Here is a 21,717-nt window from a genome sequence, read left to right on the forward strand (position 1 = left end):
ATTAGTCAAAACCAGTCCTGTAACAGCTAAGACAGCTGCCTTTAGCCTAGTCACAAGAAAGTACTGCAGTGACATGCCTTTGTAGTGACACTAAGAACAAATATAGCTTCAGGCTTCTTCTTACAGATTCAAAAGCTTTGCTGGCCATTTGCAGGCATAGCTCCAGTGAACAGAGAGGTTGAAGGGAAATTAAAATTCATCTGCAGCAAAGGACATACTCCTCATCCTAATGAGCTGGGCTGAGGGAGAAAGTTGGGGCATAATTAGAATTCTACTCTAGATATGTCAGTACAAGTTCCTCTTCAGAAATACTAATGAGATGAACCCACTCTCTTCCGACAAAGCATACCCAAAGCACCAGCAGAACCTGAGCCAAACTCATCTAGTGAGTACTCCAGTTTACCTGTGGAATCACTGAAACTGGGGAGGCTTTCAAGCCAAAACAGTCTTCAGACAAAGAAGAACCTTCCCTTTGGAATAAGTCTTTGGATATTCTCTTAATGAAGCCTCAAGCTGAAGTACAGAGCCACATGAATCCTGCCATGAACAGGATTTAAACACCTTTGTTTAAGGCATCTCTTGGTCCATTTATGAAGCTGGTCTGTGAGACTCCTCAGCAGTTGCATGCCCTGAGATAGTCGTGCTTTTATTACACAATTTCTACAACCACAGACATTCTAAGTGAAGTCTGGTCTGTGAAAACAACCAGCTGTGTTCTCTCCTGAAGAACCTCCCACTAATGTCCCAAATTGCCTTTTCCATGCAGCTACTACAAAAGGTATGCTATTATTCTTAGCTAGAACTCCAAACATCAGTAGGAAGCTCAATACCTGAAGACACTGTTGAGAGGGTTTTTTGGGTCTGTTTTGTTGCTTTCATGGTTTGAGGCTTTTTGGTAGGGACTTTATCGGGGCTTTTTCTTTGTTTTATTATTTTTAAATACAATCTAAAGTTGACATCTAGACAAATATAAGAACAGTCTATATATATATGAGTTACTGTTTTAATGTCCAAGGCTACCTTCCACAAACCTATTAACACCCCTCCCAGAACCAGGAAGAATTGACAGCAAAGCATTAGTGAAAAGCATTCTTTACATAGAGATGGCAGCTGCTTGCCAGGCTATAAAGTTCATTTTTTGAGAGGTCATGTATTTACCTGCATTGCCACAGGAAAGTCTGTTTGCGCCTCGGGTGGGAAAAACACATCAACAGCTTTCTTAACAAATGGCTGATTTCCAGTAGCTGGCTGACCTACTTCAATTATGTGTAGCTAGGAAGAAGAGAGTTCATGTCACAAGATTGCCTGCAAGTACAGCCACATGAAAGAAGTTCCTCTCCTCTGATATGCTGCTGAAGTCATCTGCCACATTTGGCCAACACAGTCTGGGGAGCTGTGCTCCACATATTCAGAGTGGTAAGTTTTCTGGAACTTGACAAATTAAAAACTGGGAAAAGATTTTTTAAAAAAACCCAAACAATAACATTTTCCATGAAAAGAGACTATTCCTATACAAGACATCCCGTTCAAGATGTTTTGAGTCAGTGTGCTGGTTTTAGCTGGGGTAGAGTTAACTTTCTTCAAAGAGGCTGGTATGGGGCTAAGAAGAAAGTTAACCCTATCCCAGCCAAGACCAGCACACTCAGATTTGTCAATTCATCAGTTTTGCATGACAAGACTACAAATGTCCAGACATTTATTTTGGTGTTACCTCAGCTCTTTATACACTGCTCAGCAGTTTTAGTATATTCAACTGCTACTGAATTCCACATTCAGTTTGATGCAAACAACACACCTACAGCACTACAGCTTATCTAGTCTCTTCCTGTACTGAACTCAAGACATATGAGACTGCTTAAATGACTACCTCATACACACAGAGAACTCCACACGGACATAAACTGATGTTTTAACATCCTGGGCTCAGTTCTCATTGTATCTACATTTGTTCTTAGGTTTAAGTTTCACCCAAGGAACTCGACTTTTCGCAGTTTTTATGCTATTGAAAGGCAGTGTTTTGATGCTGACCAAACATGCTGCCCACGGGGTTCTCTCTCGTTCAGAGAGCACACACTGAGTGTGTGAGCACTGAAGTTCTGTTAGCACCGAGTTCTGCTCCAGCACAACAGGAACACGGCTGCAGGCTTTACCTTGCCTCCAGCAGGACTCCTCACAGCAAAACAGAAGAGGGTAGAAGGTTTGGCATTTCCCTCTATTTTGAATTCTGCAAAAGCTGCTGCGTGGCCTTCTATAGGCTGGGAGACTTTTCTATCAACCGAGTAGAGCTGCATTGCACCAACCACACGATTTTGCTGGAAAAAAGAAAGGTCAGCTTGTACAGGTAAGATTTCAAATGTTTGTAGCAAGACCTTAGGGACAGTAAACTAAAAAGCAGCAAATGCCTCTCATCCCCTCCTCCAATGCTTGAACTGTACTGCAAGTCAGGTGATTCCCTCCTAAAGATATTTTTGAATTTTTGATCTATAGAAGCCAAAGTTAAGAAACTATAGCAGCCATTAAGTGAAGTGGGGCCAGGGCTCTCCCAGCTGTCTTCATAACAAGCCATTTCCTGGGAACTTACCTGTGCTGAAATTCCTATCAGCAGCAGCCATTTTTGGTGTTCATCTGTTCTGTAATTGATGATCTGGCAGCCTGCAAGACTGGCATGTCTGTCAAACATCTTCTGGGGTTGCGATTCTCCCTCCATGCTCCAGTGGTAGACTGCTGTCTCTGTCACCAAGGCAACTGTATTCACAGATATCCACTTCCAGAAGATCACTTCTTCTGCCATTGTGTGGGCTTTCATTTTACTTTTCATCTCGATGTTAAAGATCTGAAGTGTTTTCCCAGCTAGGATGACAAAAATCCAAGAACATCACAGATCAATCACCACAATGGCCATCCTAGTCTGCCTATTTACAAGCACCCAGTTTAACCCACTGGGTTAAACACCAGTGGTGTTACAGACAGGGTTTGTGTCCTGTCACATCTGAGTCTCCTTTGATACTTGATTTTTAAACAGAATCCCCTCTCCACCCCCAACACCTCTACTATCCTGAAAACAAAACACATCCCTCTTACAGACACTTACACAGACATTCCAACAACTGACAAGCAGAGACAATTAACTATAAGCTATAGTTAAAAGACAGTCTAAGCTACAGAGCTTGTGTAAACTCTTGTTTAGGTGGCAGCACTGGTATGCCAAGTTACAGGTGTCTAGCAGATGTCATTCATTACAGAGAATGGCTCCAGTTTGTGTCCATTTAGTAGCTGCTGTAGATGAGCTGGACTGAGTCCAACAGCATGAGATTTACAACAGCTCGAGACAGCCAAAGATCCCAGCTCCCACTTCATTCCTCTGTCGGATGAACTGCACCCTGAACTAGATGGACTCTGTACAACAAGTGCCTACTGAAGAGGCCAGTCAAAAGTTCAGAAAGACTATAGAAAGGTTTGGAGCTTTAGTTCCAGTTAAGATTACTGCTTCTTGATTTTGGAAACTATACTGCAAGTTTGGGCTTGATTTTAGTATTCCGTTTAACTACCAGAAGCCCTACCCTAGTAAGTGCAGGCCTAAAACCAGTGTTAGTTGAACCAACCTATAAAGAATAAGGGAATCTATTCCTTTCAGGAAGTCAAAGCAATGTTTTATTTCACTACAGATGAGAGAACTCAGCTCCAGGAATATTGTTTTCTGTTCACAAGACACCCACTCAGACTGCCAGAGTATTGCCTTGTAATGCCATTATTTCTATCCACATTTCAAAAGTGTTTCCTGTTAGTAACACTTGTGACTGCCAAGTGGGAGACATTCGTTGATAGATAAAGGCTGCTGGCCACAGAGGAATCATTTTCAAGAGATACTAATCCCAAGCTAATAAGTATCTCCAAGTGCCCTATAACAGTTTAGCATAATTTATACAGTGAATTGATCATATTAGTTTAATGCAGTGCCAGGAGACAACACAACACCTCAGAACTTCCACATGCAGCATTTGCTGCCTGGTTTAACTGCATAAAGAAAGAACTGTCAACCTGTTCAGCCAATTCCCAGGACAGCTTGCTAACCTTCCTGGGACCAAAAGCAGCCTCTTCATCAACACCTTGCTCTGCACATGCAGGTGCTGTATTAGACAGATGCAATAAGCCCAGGTCTGTGAATTAATAGCTGGAAACAGCATATTTACTGTACTAGACAACAACCTGTCCAGCAGTGCCCTGGTGCTATTGAGGGATGGATTTTGAACTCCCACAGTGTGCAGCCTCACGTGCAGTAGTTCTGGAAGGGTTCTGATCACCATCTAAACAGCAATACCAGCATGTGCATCCAGACACTGCTCCTAAGGACAGTCTTCCTGAAAAGGAAGCAGGATGTCCTTCCTAGTTTTAAGAACATAAAAGAAATGAACAAGCTACTGAAGAGAACTAAAAGCTCATGTTTGTCTATTTTCTAGACTTAATTTGACTGCTGTGTTACGGTTGGAAATGGTTTTAGAAGCTTCATTAAGCAGTTCAGCTCTGGATGCTGGGAGCTGCAGGAGCCATAGGTATACAATTCCCTAAGTGTGGCAACATAAATTTGAACTTCACAACCCTAAACTGTAATTAAACTACAAAAAAAGATCCCTTATTTGGATTCAGAGAGAGCAGGATCTGCTATGAAGTCATAGCAAGGGCAAGTGTGCATTTGAGTCTCATGTCTACTTGAACACTTTATTAGGCCAAGATCCAGGACAAAAAGCCAGACTCTTACATGTAAGTGTTTCTGATGAAACTACCAAACTGATGAGTCTACTTAGACTGCACAGGTGTAGTCAAGTAAGCAGATTTGTTTTCTGAACACTAGAACAAGAATTTACATTTCAGTTCACTGGAGCATGAAGTTGCTCCATTCCACAAAGAATGGAAGCACCCCCGAGTGCTGCATTCTCCACTGACACCGACTGCTGGTACTCTCAGTACAGAACAAAGCAAGAGAATCATGAACACAAGGACAATGAATAAATCTTGGTACACCAGGAGAATGCCACATGCAACCCAGAAATGAAATTGTGCATACTGTATTTCAGTTTAAATCAAACCCCATTTCATTTCTTTTTCTGAGGGTGGGTTTGTACATTTATTGCTCAATAATCCTGGGATTATGAGCAATCCCAATCATGGCACACTGAGTCACAATATGCAACCATTTTGACCACTGAAGCCTCACTCAATCAGCAGGGAAAAGTCTGGAGTGCCAGACTGACTTAAACCATGTCTTTGCATTATCATGGGTAACATACTGGTTAGGTAGCTCTATTTTTATGAAGCTCCTCTTTTCTACCCAACCCTCTGATCATTAGCTTACTTACAGAAGAGATCATTAAGTTTGCAACATTTGACAACACAACTTTGTATCTCATCATTAACTCAACCTTATCTGTTCAGAGGACAGATTTATTCACTCTGAATGGACAGAGCAATACTCCTTTTGAGCAAGTCTTAACTGGCAAGAATAAAGCTACATTCTTTGAAGCTCATGATAATTCATTTAATATGTTAGTTCATTAGTATGTTAGTTTTAAACCCAGATTATATAGTTTCCTTTTAAGTGGTAGATGAAGCTCTGCTAGTGTAGAGAAGGCACTTTCCTTGCCAATACAGTTTGATTAAAGGGGTCCAAGATTAAGGACAGTGAACTCTTAACAGATGCAAACTTTTTTTCATTGTTACCTTTGCCCATACCCCGGGTAAGGCAGAGCTTTGCAAGATGTATAACTCCCTCAGCTAAATCACAGATTCAGCTGAAGTTAAACATTCACACTTCAGTTTTCACCTGATGTCAGTGTAAGCCTGAGATCAAAGACAAGAAGGTACAGGTTTTGTGCTGGTTCTGAGGAACAGTTATTTCTTGGACCCCTAAGTAATTTCACCATGATTTTTCACAATAAAAACCACACTTAGGCAAAAATGAATAGCACACAGGACATGCTAGCAGAGGTCTCTCATAAAAATATTGCAACTTCATTTTGTCTATCAACTGTACTTCCATCACATACACACACAAACACAGACACTGAGAGCACACTCTGCCTTCACTCGGTACAGTCAATAGTCAAAGCAGCCAAATGGTGGGAAACGAGCCAATGGAGACATTGTCACTGTAATGCCAGTTGAGGATTAAGAATCCCCCACCTGGCTATGAAGTGAACTGTCAAATGGCCACCTCAAAGTTCAGTACTTTTTATGAGATTAGACCATTCTGAACTACTGAACACAAAATGTCAGGACAAAGTTCACTCACCATCTGTTTAGATAAGATGCAGGAAGAAAAGTAAATAGTCAGTAATAGTTATTGAGATTAAATACCAGATGTTGGTCATTTGAAAAAAGAACCAGAGATGAATTAAAAATTACTTGAGCTCAGAGTGCTACCTAAAGGTTGTAACAGCACCACAGGTACTGGTAAGCAGAGGTCTTTTAGCTCCAAGACCTCACGACTGTCAAACTTAACATGCTTGTACATTCAGACTTTCACAGCTACTGGCTATCCTTATGACATTTTTATTGCTATCTCATGAACCCTACAGAGCTACAGAAAAGGGCCAGGACAGTACAGAAAATAAGAATGGCTCTACATCTATACAAGTGTCCATTAAGTTTACAATACCTGGTTAAAGGGAAAGCATACCAGATGCTGACCTGGTCCTCAGCGAGGATAGGAGGCTGCAGTGCCAGGTCCAAGCATCTCACACCCACTTGGAGGCAAATCATCCAAAGATTACTGAAAGATCTACTGCCAAAAATACAGCATGCAAGTTCAGGCAAGAATTCTTATCCTCATATACATTCTTCTTAGAAAATTTACATAGAGCTGAAGAGCTTTCATAAGCAGTAATGCAGCTAAACAGCAGTTTCCACACTGCAGTGACCAAGGGTTACTCACCTTTCAGGGCTATTACTTTGGAGGCTGGATTCATGATGGCACTTTCTGCAGAAATTGGGCGTCTGATGGGCGTTGTGGGATCGCTCATGTCAATTATCACTACTTGTGCCTGCTCTCCCACCTTCTCCCTGATGCAGATGAACTTGTCAGATTCCATTGTGAGGGTGCTGAATCCAATGTTTGCTGGGTTAATGCCCAGATTTTGGAGCTAGAGAGACAAAAGAGAGTGCTTTATTATCCTTTCCATGTTGAAGGTCTAAGTCAAGCCTCTATGTCTAAATGTCCTCCAGAAGGAAATGCAAGACTGACAAACTTCTCTGACCAGAATGTGTACTATTGAACTATGACTTATCTTCTGATTCACTTTGTTCCATAGGTAAAGAACTACACAACTGTCAGTATTTAGGTCCCAAAAACATTCCAAACTTGTGTTATTGATGCAAACTAAAAGGAGATTTAACTTCAGCTTAACCTGGTTCTAGTAATGTGACAGACTGAATAATAGCAGTAGCATCACTATTCCAGTTTTAACAAGGTTGGCAAATTTGATATTCAAAATTTAAGTGGCAGAACTACAACATTCAGGATCAGTGGGTCATACAGAAAGAACCAATTACCCTTATGTAACCCATTCCTAGCAACAGTACGGAATGAAGTCTACCTAGCAGGTCTCAAACGGCCTATTTTTACAACTACACTTGTTCATCTTCTTAGAATCTAATTTTTACCAGTAAAAGCTAAGAAAAATGTGTTAAAATAATCAGTCATTCCATCTCTCCTTGCACAAGAGGTTGTGCCACTTGGTTCAACATAAAGGCTGGGATTGCAATGCAGGCCCCTCCAGCCTTATGCCCAACCCTCAAAACATTAACTTGTGCTGAACCACCAACAGCAGGAACAAAGGAGTTACTACTCTTAATGCAACTTGGAGTCATTTTGTGCTGCTGAATAGGCTGCCCTAGAAGTTGGCCATTTCTCATTTTCATCCTTTCGTGTTACACTTTGTTTGCATTCACTCTCAATCTCGGGCTAACAGGAGGAGGTGGCAGCACCACTGTTCCATCAGTCTGCAGTAAATCAGGTTTACCTGCCCAGCACACCCCAGCTTGGTATGCAACCCACATTTTATATAACAGTAACTGTGACAAGCCTGAGCACCTGCTTTATGCCCCAGAGCAATGCTTTTCAAGCACAGGAACTGTATCAGCTTCACTGAAGCCTCTCAAGGGATTAACCTACACTGCTTTTCAGTGAACTGCAAGTGAAAAATTACTGCCCCCAAGGAGAGAGGACAGAGTCTACCACCAGCATCACTGAGTCATTAGGCTCCTTTGATACACAGCACCAGGGCCTGCCTACAGTAGACTATAAACCCCTTGGGCAAGAAGACCTGTGATGGCATCGCAAATACTGTTTTCATGTGTTTGAAGTGGCTGATCATGGTTTGTTACAGCTTCTGTAAAGCTACTCACTTAAACTGTAAATTGGGTATGTAACAGATACCTACAAGTGTGGTGTGCCAGGACTGTGCCCAAGAACGCCTCAGGAATTGTTTGTTTTCTGTTGAGCTGACTAATGAAGAACCACTCAGCTCAGTAACTGCAAATCTCAACAGACTCAGGTTTCAGTAACGCAACACGAGCCCAGTGCACGCATGCGGAGAAGGATGGTTACTCATTCCTGAGAGAGTCTCTCAGCAGCATTGAGAGCCATCCAGCTACACCTCCCTTCACAGGCAAATACTTCAATACACGCTACTCAACTTCAGCAGGTGCCCTTCATTCCAAAAGAGAATCAACATTTAGGCACAAGGTCCTCAGAACGTGCTGGCACCTGGAGCTCTGAAAACAGATCTGCCGGGCAGGCGGCTGTTACAGGCTGTCTGTCAGAAAGGAAAGAAGTTCCCATACCAAGACAACTCCTGTACCTCTCATGTGTAACACAGAACATTTTAGTACCCAATAAACACGCAAGTTGTAGTTCCACCAACTTCTGCGACCTTGAACAACAGAGGAATAAAGGACGGGCTCTAAATTCCATTGTTGTTGCCCTCATGCTCTGAGTCAGACCATGTCCACATATTGTGGGACATTGTTCACAGCAGACACTTGAGCATTTTAATGCTGAGCACGATCCGAGTCCATCTGCCAACAGAGCACAGCCCATTCTAAGAGACCAGTTAAGCATCACTAGAGTGGTCAAGAGATTAAACAGCATTGATTTAATGAATCCAAATCCAGATGTATTTCCAGAGCACTGGAGCTTCCTCCAGGTCTCTTCTCAATTAGTGTGCTTCAGTCTGACCTACTCTTCAAGAGACAGCCCCTGGCCACCTGCTTTGCATAGTGAGAACCTTGAGGCATTTCCTACTTGAGTTCAGCTTTAAGCCCACGATTATTCACTCCAAAGTTTGGTCCACGTTGAAGAATAACATTTTGGGTATCTTCAATATGACACATAATATTTTACGTCAATTTCCCATTTTAACTATTATAAAATCGAGCAAAACTCTCAGAAAATGCAATGCTGAATTCTGCATGATAATCAATGCCATCTCTATTATTAGGGAAGTCCACAACATCTTTTAAAGGCAAGATGCCAGTACTTCCTAAAGGATGGTTATGGGAATGCTGCAAGCCTTAGGGAATGATGACAACACTTCACAGTTTAGCAGTCTGAAACAGTGAAGACTGTTCCTGCCAGCAGGGGAGCAGTAAGTATCCTCCTGAGATGGTAAGTGAGGCAGTGTAAGGGGCATATTCATAAGAACACAAGCTCTACCACCAAATAAAGAGACATCAGCCAGCATCCTGGATGGGACAAACCTGTCGAGATGATCTGCACTAGGTTGTTCTAAAGCACCTTCTCCCCTTCCTCAAGCACACAATTAATAAAACTTTATTACAGCAAGCACTTCTCTATGTATCTTAAAAGGTCTCAGGTGAAGGTGCTACAGGTCCATTAGTGAAGTCTGTATATATTAATTAGTGATCCTGTACTTTATTTTCATAAAGGAGTGAACATCAGGCCTCTCAACTGTTGCTAAATTTTTATTTTTTATTATGCTTCTTAGGCAAGCAGTATTCTCTCTCAAACTAAGGGTGCCTTCTTCTGAAAAGAAAGATCCAATATTACAAAGAGGTTCCAAAGACACTTACTACGATTTCCATGACTCCATTTACCATCATTTCCATGATTTCACCCACACTTTACTTTTGGGTAATACAACTAAGCCCCAGCAAGCACCCCAGGTAGGTTACAGTGAGCCCTGGAAAGGAAAGAGTAACATTCTGTTCTACAAGTAACAGCCTGATGCATCTCCTGCCCTTTCGTGCCCTAACGCCCCTTTATCTACACACACAGCCCAGCACCAGCTTCACCATCAGGCTGAACCAAGCAGATAACAAAGATCTTTGCTTCACAGATAGCTGCTACTACTGCAGGCTGCCCTAGATACCAAACTTATTATTAAGCATCTTAAAGATACTGACAACTTACTGACATGGTAAAGATTAACCTGAGATGTACTGCTTGATTCTCAACATGAATGAAGATACAAACATTCTTAGGATGAAATGCAATTATTAATCCCATGTTTAGTCTTTCTCTATTCTTTTTTTTTACCAGCATTGTACCATTTGCTAAGAAATGGAGTCAAAATGTTTGTGGGTTTTTTTCTTTTAACACAAGAATTCCAGACTGAGCCAGGACAGACCAACGCAGATACTAATACTACTAGTCTACAAACCAAGTCCATTTGTCTAATGGGAATATTTAAGCCTAACATACTGTCTAATACTGCCACTCCAATAATTAGGATCTACAATCAGTTAAATGCAGGAGTCAGAAGGACTCTATGAATTTAATATCTCTCTGGAGTTCATTAAATATCCCGTTTCAGCTTTATGCCACACAGCTCTAGCAGAAATGCTTGTTAGAGGTGATCAACAATTGTTTAAGGCCATTAGAAAAGAGTAGGGCTTGGGCAGAGGCTATACATATCCCAATAAAAACTGCCTGCTAAAAGCTCTGTAAGCACTTCTTAAACATACTACAAACCAAGAATGCACTGTTCCTGTATGTCTGTCAATGAGTCTCCCCACCATGTGCAAGGCACTTCTGAATCCAGTGCACAAATAAGCTGAATCAAGTCACAATAGTGAGCCCTACCTTTTCAATACAAGTCTAAAGAGTCACTTACAGCTTGCAAACATCCTGAGTGCTTTTTAAGTCCACATGTCTATCTAAAGCAAATTCATAAAAGCCATTCAGCTTTCTCATGCCCATTGCACAGCAGAGAGTAATTCTTAATAAGACAAGTCAGACTATCCAAATAGAAACCGGTTTTGCCTTGAAAATGATGGGACTAAATCTACATCCTCTATGTCTAAAACCACAATACTTCAGCCTCTCCGTGCTTCACCAAGATGCACAACACTTAGGTATGGAGAGCATGTCATGCACACAAGTTTTCTCACAGTAGTTGGCTGTGCTCAAGAGCCTGGATCAGTTATTGAACAGAAAGCAGAACGTGTGCCTCCCCATCTAAGGGATGAAGGCCCCAACTTTGGAACCTGAGACTGCACAAACAACAGTCTTCTCTGTAGACAAGCAGAGATTTTGACTAGCAAGAACTGAAAAAAGCTTAGGGCACAAAGAGACGCTTTTAAGAGAAAACCAATGACTAAGTAAAGGAAAAGTTTTAATTTTAGATCAGGAACACTTTGTACACTGAATTCCAGTAGTATTGCTCCCAGCCTATGTCCCAGCATATTTGGTCTTTTACAGCACTTCCACTGTAAATTACAATCCCCTCGCAAGAGTTCAATCTGGTAAATAATTTATAATTCACTGCTCCAATAGAAGCACTGGAGTTAAGAACCTGATTTAATCACATTAGCTTAAGTAGTGTGCACTAGTAATTCACTGTAGCGGGCTTGGCAGAGTCTGCACCGCTGCAGCTGGGCAGCCACCAGACAGATAAAAACTAAAGCCTTGTCTTACTCCCCTCCCGTGTTATGGGATTGAACTTCAATATCCTCGGGGGAAGAATGAGCAAGGTGCAAGTACTTTATGAATTTGTGAAGGCATAGTGAGAGCTCACCTCTAGAAACTACTGTTCGATTGTATTAAATGTAGCTAAACAGACTCAAGTTCCTTCTACCCCAACAAGACCAGGGTATCTTTTTTTCACTGCCACTGTTCTCCAACCTTCAGCTCACACGGGACCTGAACGTACAGGCTGTAACAGCTCCAAATGTACCGTGCTCTGTGACTGCCAGTCACTCCTCCTGCACAGCCTTGGAGCTACTGTTCAGTCAGAAGGATGCTCGACACAAGGCAAAATGAGCTGCACAAGGAATGTAAACAGTCTGCTGATCCCCAGCACTCCTCCAATTCGACGTGGACCAAGATCTCTGTTTCACTTCACACTACCATTTATCCACTCCCAGCAAGAAAGAGTGGGAGAGAAGAGTTCAGTATTTAGCACTGCAACTTATGTTTAGCTCCTCTGGAGAGCACTGCACGGTTCAGTTCTCCTTTTAGTAAAGTACATACAACTACCTCGGGAAGACTCTGAACTTGAGGGAAATCATGTTTCACCAGCAACAGGCTGAGTTTGGAATTAATTATACCACTAACTAAACTTCTAATCACTTAAAGCCATATTAATTAATTAGAAAGGCTACAGGTACAAACAGTACACAGATTGACTTAAGGTATGGAAAGATTCAACTCAGGATCACTGAAACAGCACAATTACAAGGAACTGTAACTTTTTTGGATTTATCATAAAGCAGCATAGGATATTTGCTACACTAATATTAAATATGATAATTTAACTGTAGTCAGGCCAATTGTTTGGATAGTGGGGAGAGGGGAAGAGATTAAGCTGATAAAGCTAAATATGGGTGATAGTGTAGAATTATGAAGGGAAGGCCTAATGTTTTCACAAGTTCCCTACCAGTCAATAAGAAGCAGCACGTATAATTTATTCATGACTCCAGATGTTTACAACACTTAATATCAAGTTAGAGCTGATAAAACTGTACTGCAGATATCCAGCCAGATCAAACACTCTGAGTTCCCACATTCCTTTCGTTTTCCCTCCCTATTTATCCCACCATGTAGGGACAACTGCAGAAGCAGCACTGAGGAGGCCGACTGCATTCCTACTGCCAGCTACTCCTGATCTCAATTCCTCCTTAGCACAGCATTGCTCTAGAGCTCCTGCACTCTGCCTGGGGGGAGAAGCAGGAAAGAGTGAATGCTGATGAAATTCGGTCCTACGTGTTAACAATGGGCATCCCGAGGTTTTCCCTGCTCCTCCACGCAGCTTTCACGCTGGGGAAAAGTCACTCAAGCACAGAATCAGCCCTTTAAATAAGATCAAATTATTTAAGAGCAAAAGCAGGTGGTAGCAAAAAATAGAATATGACTTCAGTACAGATCCCTCGAGAAGCAGGTGGGGAGCCCCCCACCCAAAACTGAGGTCCCACAATGCTGATATTGGCAGTGTGGCAAGACACACACCACCAGTAATCGCAGAAACAGTCATTTAACATGCAAAGCAGCACAGTACACCTCCTGCATATTAAGTGTGATGTCCTCTCATCATTGTTGTATAGACCAAACACAATCAGCGCAATTGGTTAACGTTTGCTAGTTTGAAACCGTAAGAATATGCTTCTCTCTGACATCAGAAACACTTTGACCCCAAGTTTCTTATGTAGGACAACAGAACTGCAGCTCTTAGGAACCTATCTGAGATTATTACAATCACTGCTATAGCGGACACAGGCAGGGAGGGGGTGGAGTGACAACAGAATTCTTCACCCTGTTAAACTCTCCTAACCCAAGAAAACTCAGAGGACACAGGTGTGTCTGCTCCCTTGGGCACAGAGATTAGATATTTCTGGAATTCACTAGCTCTAATTACTGTTTTTCAGGCTAGAGCTCCTTCTAGGGTCACCCGGACAGTTCTCCCAGTTCAGCAAAAAAACACTTCCCAAAGGGAGCTGGAAGTGGCCGTAACCATTTCCCAGGCTAAAATGTCTGAAGAGGCACCAAGTCCTCAAAGGGGGATGATGCCCCGTTTGTATTTTGAAATGGATGCCTGATTTGACAGAAAGGGGCGGTACAGCGACAGAAGGATGACTTGCCAAGTCCACTTCCTGTTCTCTCATTCATTTAGCAAATTCCTTTAATTCCTGCCTCAAACTGCATGTTCAGAGACCGCTGCTCTCTCACTCCATTTACAACCCTCCCTCACCACCAGGTCACAAGGAAACAGATAAACCGGTTTCTCTGTGCTGCATCCATTAGTCATGGATCTTTTCCAAAGCTGGCATTAGAGTTTTCACAGGCTATTAAGACAACTATGCTATTCTGGGGGAGGATTTTTTAAAAATATTGTTATGTTTGGAAGAAGGGACAGAAGCTGTTCAGCTTCCAAGTCCAAATGCTTTCTTGCACCTCATCTCACCGATTTCATCGCAGCTGCCCAGAAAGAGGTTCCCTAGAACCTCCACGATCCTGAGTGACGGTAAAAGAGAAAAACCGCGATGCCTCTGCAAGACTGCGGCGTCCCCCCGAGTCGGGAGGGGGAAAGCCCGCGGTCCCCGGGGCGAGCGGCGCGGCCCCGGCGCGGCGCCTCCCCCTCCCCGGAGCGGGAGGTCCCTCAGGCGGCGAGTGACTCTGCACAAATCGCGGCCGCTCCGCACGGCGCGGAGAGGCAGCCCCGGGGATGGATGGAGGGATGGACGGGCGGACGGACAGACAGACGAAGCAGCCCGGAGCCCGCACCGGGGGCGGGCTCGGCCCCGCGCGCCTTCCCGCGGCGCCCAGCGGGACGGCGGCCGCGCTCCGCAGGGAGGGAAAGAAAGCACAGAGGGGGTCCCAGGGGATGGAGAGGGTTCCCCCTGCGGCCTGGCCCCCTCTCCCCGCCCCTCAGCGCGCCCCCGGCCCGCCTAGGCCGCGGCCCCCCCCACCCTGTGAGGGACGGGGTGAGGTAGAGGAGGGGGAGCCCCTTCCCCTCGCCTCCGCCGCCGCCCCGCCGCGCTCACCTGGAAATGCTCCTGGAAGCGAATGGGCAGTATCTGGGCCATGGCTGGGGGCGAGCTGCCCGGGGCAGGGGCGCGGGGCAGGGGCGGGCGGTGGAGCGGAGCGGGGGCCGGTGCTCCCCTCACGGCGGCGGGAGCGGCGCAGGCGCGGAGCCCTCGCTGGGATGGCGCCCGGCGCGCCCGCCGCCCTCCTCGGCCTCAGCGCGGGGCCGCTCACTCGCCGCCGGGATCACTCCGCATCTCGCCAGCCTGCCAGGGTCTCCTCAAATAGTCCCTCCCTGCCGCGCTTCTTTCCCCCGCCCATCGCCACCGCCTCTCGCCCGCCCTCAACCCCCAGCCCTTCCTCTGCCCCGCTGTCCCTGCACTCCCGCTGAGGGGATGGGCTGGAGACGGCGCTCCCAGGAGAGGGGGGGTCCCCTCCCCGGCTATGGCCAGCGGACAGGGGCGGGAGGGGTTTCAACAGTGCAGGTATCCTTCCGCTGCTGCCACACACGCTCACGTGACCCGGACCCCTCCCCGGCTACCCCCGGCGCTGTCCCGGGCTCCCCTCACACCGACCCTGGGACTGTCCCCGACCCACCCTCACACCCACCCCGGGACTGCCCCCCGAGCTCCCCTCATACCGACTCCCGGGGCTGCCCCCCGAGTTCCCCTCACACCGTTCCCCCGGGGCTGCCCCCTGAGCTCCCCTCACACCGACCCCGGGGCTGTCCCCCGACCCACCCTCACACCGACCCCGCGACTGCCTCCGACCCACCCTCACACCGACGCCGGAGTTTCCCCACAGCAGCTTGGCGGTGCCGGGGCGATGGTCCCTGCCCTCGGCGCCCCGGGGCTCTCGCCGGGGTGAGGAGGGAGGCAGGGGACACCCATGTGCTGCCCCCCCGGCGCTGGCCCTTGATGGGCACTGGGGAACGGGAGCCGCCTGCCCGGCACCTGCCGTCGTGGCTGGCGGTGCCAAAGCGCGGCTCTCCTCCTCCTTCTCCTCCTCGGGAGCCCCCGGGACCCCCAAGGGGCTCGGCCGGCGCTGGGATCAGGCGGCACAGCTGCCCTTGGCCCACCTTGACTTGCCCTGGAGCCATGCGGGCTTTGCTGCCCGCAGCCGCGCCCGGAGGTATGTGAGGGGTTTTATGGCCACATGTTTGGTAAACCATGCTGCTGTTTTGCCCTGTGCGATTTCTAAATAGGAATGGGGCTCCTTCCCCCAAGAGTTGACATTGTGAATTGGAAGTTACTGAATAACCAAGAAGTGAAGGGTCCAACATGCAAGAGGTACATCAACACCTTTTTCTTTCACCCTCGCTCCTAGTCAGCCCATTAGCATCAGATGAGGTGTAGGTAACATTAAAGCTATTATATTTCTCCTAAATTACAGTAATCCTTTGAGATGGAAATGGTGCAGTGTTGCTAGCTCCAGCACTTTTATCCACAGCATTGTGTTGTTCACATTTTCCCAGAGAGCTCAGCTTGGGGAAACACAGGATTACAGGAGAATCTCTAATTTAATTTTTTGTAGATTAGTTTCTCATGCTGAGTGTTGTGAAGCAAAGCTGAACAAGGGACCCCTGAAGACTCAAAACCAGAAGGCAGATTAAAACAGTTTCAAATATATTACAATTTAAAACCTCATTACTTTAACGTAACCTCATTCATTTTTACTACATGGATATGGGAATTGCCAAAACTGGGTTAGGTTTCCAAAGGAGTCATAGGCAGGGCTCTGCTGAGACACCTTCGGTTCTATTGGCATGCACAATCACAGGCTGCAGCCATGGGGACCCCTTTGCCATATTTGGGAGACCTGAAGGTCTCCATCTGGACAGAGGAAACCCTGAACAGCCCATTGAACAGGTGGCTGGGATGAGGTGCTGCTAAAGCCCCATCCCTGAGGAAATCTGGGATCTGTATCTGTCCCCACAAGACTCCTGATTGGGGTTAGGTGCCAAGGTCTGGTCTCTCAAAAGAGCAAAGCAAAAACTGGAGCTGAAGTGGAGACAACTTTTCTTTACGTGGTCAGAAGGGGATCGAGTAGCATCTGCCCTGCAGGTCTGTTAGTAGCAGTTATATTAAGGTGGGTTATGAGTTTCCACTTGAGGGCAAGTCGTCAGTGCTACAGAGACAGACCATCAGTGGGACATCAGGACATCATCTGTCACCAGCCCGTGTTGGTATAGTGAGCTTGTTCTGTGTTTTCTTCTGTCAGCTGTCCTCCCTCACAGTCACTTTATGGATGCCAATTATTTATATCCAGAGCTCCTATTTTTGCTCTTTAGTTTATAGCTAACTATGTCTTAAAAAAAAACAAGGCACAGATTTTCATCATTGATTTCACAAATAAAGTAGGACCTCTTAAGTAATGTACATAGTTATACGATATACATGTTTATATTGTTTATGTTTTAAAGAAAATGGTGACACAGGAAAGAGGCAACAGATTTGTCTCTGAGACGTATTTTTATCATTAAGAATGCACAAAAGTCACTGTGTAGTGTGCAATCCCTCTTAGTAGTCTGGCACCAAACTGCTAACATGAATTAGAGAGATCACTGGCAAGGAAATCGAGGCTCTTTTAAAGTATAATTAAAATTAAAAGGTCTGTTATATTTCTTTACTCCAGTTTTAATAATATAATCCTTCATGCCCAATCCCAGCTGGCCAAATCCTAATTACAACATCCCATAATATCCATAGTAAAAAAAGCCTCTCCCTTTATGTAAGAGTGCTTTGCCACACTTGTGGCTGCTGCTGTCTTTCTCATTTGTACCTTCTTTACACCTCTCTGTGTTTAAATATCTGTCCTTTATAGGACCCTGCTTTGCTGATCTCCAGGGTTACACTCTTTGCAAGCGTGACCAGCTCTGAAGAGTGAGCTGAAAGTGTTGGACACTGTGGCACAAATCAAAAAAAAATTGGAAAAGTATTTTGCCGTCTTTTGTCCACTTTGCAGCCTGCTGAGCTTCCGCTGCAAGAGGAACTGCCCTCTGCACAGTCAGCATGGATGTTTTAATGGAGTATTTTAACCTTAGTTTCTATATTTAGTTTGGGATCTCTCAATGGGAAGGCACTACTGGCCTTATTTAAGGAATTTCTCCTACAGTCTATAGTCTATTAAAAGGAAATCTAAAGGGTTTCTAATGGTTCATTGTGTTAGTGCCCCTCTGATTAGCTGACTGTTACTCTCCTGCTCCTTTATACAAGGCAGAGCCACAGCACCCAGCAGCTGAGAAGAGTGTAATCCCTAGAAATCCTTCAACAAAGCAAATGGAAAAGCTCCTGGTAAATGTTTCTCTATTTTTTTCAGAGGTTGCTCTCGTCCAAATATTTGGTTTTCTGTCTCATCCTATGGATGGCAGCCTGATGCTCTTTTCCCAGTGTTTGAAAACAGCCCTGAGAAGAGCTGCATTTTTGTCTTGGAGGGGCTGTTATTTACATGGAAAAATGTTGTATGTATTGTACATGTTCTTAGACTTCCTCCCACAGAATCATCCAAGGAAGTTCTTGCTCAACTACACCCGTGCAAATCACCGCTTAACTGCACGAGTGCTCATTTTGCAAACTTTTGGCCACTTGGCTGTTCTGATACAAAGAAGTCAAATGGCACTGGCACATCTTCTGGTCTGTATGAGAGAGTGTCCACTGGAGACCTGCCCAAGTGGGACCATGTGCAGCTCCAAGGGATGCAGAGTCTGTTGCTGGACTTGCTCGTCCTCGTGCCTGACCGTGGAAACTGCTGGAGAGCTGCTCCCTGTGAGCACTGAAGGCAGGGTGTTGATGCACATCTGTTCCAGCTGAACGCTGCCTGGCGCCGCCAGTGTCAATGTTTTGCTTAACAGATAAATGCAAACCTCGGGAAAGCTGTATCAGCACTCGCACCAAGATGTTGGGGTGCAGCAACGACAGAGCGCCACAACAGCTCCTGAAGTTCTGATTCGGTCTCTTAGGGAGAAAATTGGTATTTCATGGATCTCGAGGCCCTCGCTGACTGTTTGCCTCAGAATCCAGTTTGAAATTGTACTCCTTGTTTTTCAAACCACACCCTCACTCCTTGGACTTCTTTCCAGCTTGTCTCCTGGAGACGGTGGAGCCCTCCCCTTTCCTCCCCTCTGTCTCTTCTCTCTCCTTCCAACAGGCTCCTCACTGCTGAGTCTCCTCTCACCATCTCCCATCCAGAGCTGACTCCCTGTGCGTGTCCTGCAGTCATTCTCCATTTTAGTGCAAAGTTCCATTCAAATAATACTCTTTTTGCCTGGAATTCAATTCTCCTTTTCCATCTGTTCTTGCTGAATGCATAACTCTGGGTCATACAGAGTACTCTGAGGCTCTGGATGAGTTTCTTCTGTGGTTTGTGTAAGTCATTGCACGAGCTCCTGAGAGCAGACTGGTAAAAATGGTAATGTTTTTGAAGAAATTATTTGAAATGTAAAGATTATGTTGCAGAGTTGTTTAATACATAATTGTTTAATGTTTAAATTCCCTCTAGTTCATTCTTTGAAAGGAGAATGGCATTGTACATGCTTAGAATTTAAAGGCAATCCCCTGTTCAGGTGGATTTAACTCCTGACATGTTCTTGATAAAGGTCACTTTATGAATTTAGTTCAGTATGTGAAGCCCCATCCTGTAGTCCCTGTACATGAAAGCTCTGCTGGAGATGATCATCCCCATCATCTCCATCAGCAGATTCTGATGGTATTAATGTCAAAAGGAGCAGAAGTGTCTAGAGGCAGTAGCAGTGCAGGCTGGGGGTCTTTAGGTTCCCCACAGAGAATGCCATGATGATACATGATTTACTTGTAGCTGCCAAACAATATGCCTGTCTGGCCTCCCTGAAGCATTTCCATTGGAAGGAGCCATTTCTGTGCATTCAATGCTCTCTGTGCATTCCTGGAGTCCTTTGCTCTTCCCCGGACGCTGCTGCTCTCCAGGCTTTGCAGCAGGTGCCGAGTTCCTTACACGGCGGTTTCTCAGCTGAAATTGCAACTCCTCCAACCAGCCTTGTACAAACACAGATCCGCTGGTGAGTGACGCAGAGCCGGATAAAGGGCACGGGAGTCAACGCGTGCCTTCAGAATCCTGACAGCTGGAGCAGGGCCCTGTGCTGCAACAACCTTTGAGAAGCTGAATTCCTCCAGGGTGTTTCCTCTGGCAGCTCATTCGTCAAGCGGATGGAGGGGGAACGTGCTCTTTGAAAATGTAACCAGTGGCAAGGGATGAGGTAGCTGATATCAATGCTGGGTGCATCTCTCACTGATTTCACCAGGTCTGGAATGGCAGAAACCAAGCTATGCTTCCAAATAGACCAAGTGAAATAAACCTTAGCCCAGATGGTGCGAGTTGTTGAGCAGCCCTTAGGAACAGCCCTTAGGAACATAACCAGTCAGTGTGCACAAAACGAGCATGAGGAAGGGCTGGGAAGGACCTGGAGGGGTCTGCTGGTTGTCACCTCTGTCCTACAGCAAGGCTGAATGAGCCAATGCTGGCTAATTGCAGATTAACAGGGTGATTTGGGAAATGCTGAATATATCGACTGCTAGGGCCTTTTAGCTATTTCCTTTGAAATAGACCCTCGACAGGGAAAACCTCAGTGTTCCTTTTCTTAACATTATTACCTTATCCAGGAAAGAGAATGAAGCCAAGAAAAGCAGAAACCCCGTTACATTTTCGAGTATAGTGATAAACCATGCAGATTGTAAACAGACCTTTTCTTTTCTGTAGGGCATTTACAATATATTTCCCCTTCTCTTAATCCTGGCAAGAAGCACTCATAGGCTATGAATTCCCCCAGCTCCAGAAGGAAACAACTCTTTATGACTGTTCTCGTTTGCCTTGTTTCCTTTTCCCCACCACAGTAAGTTTTGAGATCAGTGGCCAAAATCAGCCGTATGTGATGGAGAAAAATAAGCTCCAAGATACTGGATTCCAGCAACTCTCATGAAAATGGGCAGCCAGAGAGTGAAGAGACTTTTATTTAGAAGGAATGGCTGAAGTGCGAGTTCAGCCCTTACTGAAAAGTCTATGAAGCAGTCAGTGCAAACTGGGGGGAAAAAAAAGTCTTTGACCGAGGTCTGCACCTTCTTGAATTAGTTTTATTGTTCATGAAATATTTTTGTTCCATTCCTTTATGCCCAAATTCCTGGTTTTGTATGAATCTGTACCTTTGTCTGTGTTATCTTTAAAGATAGGTTCAGAAATCCTGTCCTGGAAACACCATTATTTCCTGAACTATGTTGTCCCCTTCAAACCAGGTTTTTGTTAGACCATGTAATGCTATTTTATGTAACACAAAGGCCCTGTTTTTTTTTTTTATTATTATCGGCTTGCAGGATTTCAGGAAGCTGAAGATAAAAGTCACCCTGATTTTCTTATTCACTCTTGGCTTTCTCTGTCTTGAATTATTTTTGGAGCAGGTTTAATGGATGTTCTCTGCATTTCTTGGTTCTTAATGACATACACAACCTGAATGTAACTGACTGGCTTTTCTTGAACTTCAGTCTTAACTAGAATTTTCAACACACAAGCACAACACAAAGATGTTTCCCAGAGAGGTTCAACAATCACACATTTGCTACCTTTTAGATTTTTGACAACACAAGCCAGATGGCTGAGCTGGAATAAAATGTGGGCAAGCACAGGCTCACATGCTCAAAGTCCTCATAATGAAATGACTAAGTTACCTTAAAAAAAATTCCTGCTAAGTGCTGGCAGAAGCAATCCGTAAACATTTTGCT

The 21,717-nt window shown here is 44.9% G+C and overlaps 1 protein-coding gene and 1 long non-coding RNA gene across 7 annotated transcripts in view; one reads left to right on the forward strand and one right to left on the reverse strand.

Moving 5' to 3' along the window:
- Nucleotides 1-15,171, reverse strand: part of CLTCL1 (clathrin heavy chain like 1) — a 34,527-nt gene extending 19,356 nt beyond the window's left edge. The window contains exons 1-6 of one of the 5 annotated variants that reach the window (XM_027892000.1): nucleotides 14,995-15,169; nucleotides 6,929-7,136; nucleotides 6,287-6,289; nucleotides 2,582-2,850; nucleotides 2,151-2,312; nucleotides 1,159-1,272 (exon numbers count right to left, since the gene is read on the reverse strand). In XM_027892000.1, coding sequence (XP_027747801.1) covers nucleotides 1,159-1,272; nucleotides 2,151-2,312; nucleotides 2,582-2,850; nucleotides 6,287-6,289; nucleotides 6,929-7,136; nucleotides 14,995-15,036 — 798 coding nt within the window. In that variant the 5' untranslated portion in view covers nucleotides 15,037-15,169. Of the gene's footprint in view, nucleotides 1-1,158; nucleotides 1,273-2,150; nucleotides 2,313-2,581; nucleotides 2,851-6,286; nucleotides 6,290-6,928; nucleotides 7,137-14,994 lie in introns of all 5 variants that reach the window. The other 4 variants (XM_027892002.1, XM_027892004.1, XM_027892001.1 and 1 more) reach the window with 4 other exon arrangements.
- Nucleotides 15,172-15,489: 318 nt separating this feature from the next.
- Nucleotides 15,490-19,846, forward strand: LOC114061490. Of its 2 annotated transcripts, XR_003572135.1 has the most exons (4): nucleotides 15,490-15,932; nucleotides 16,005-16,105; nucleotides 18,190-18,267; nucleotides 18,364-19,846. It is a non-coding gene; the product is annotated as an uncharacterized LOC114061490 (long non-coding RNA). The 2 variants fall into 2 exon arrangements; XR_003572134.1 differs by having other exon boundaries at nucleotides 15,490-16,105.
- Nucleotides 19,847-21,717: the final 1,871 nt, after the last annotated feature.

Source organism: Empidonax traillii, unplaced genomic scaffold, assembly GCF_003031625.1.
Source record: "Empidonax traillii isolate 1590-97213 ecotype Southwest subspecies unplaced genomic scaffold, ASM303162v1 scaffold338:size1951571, whole genome shotgun sequence".
Lineage (NCBI taxonomy): Eukaryota > Metazoa > Chordata > Aves > Passeriformes > Tyrannidae > Empidonax > Empidonax traillii.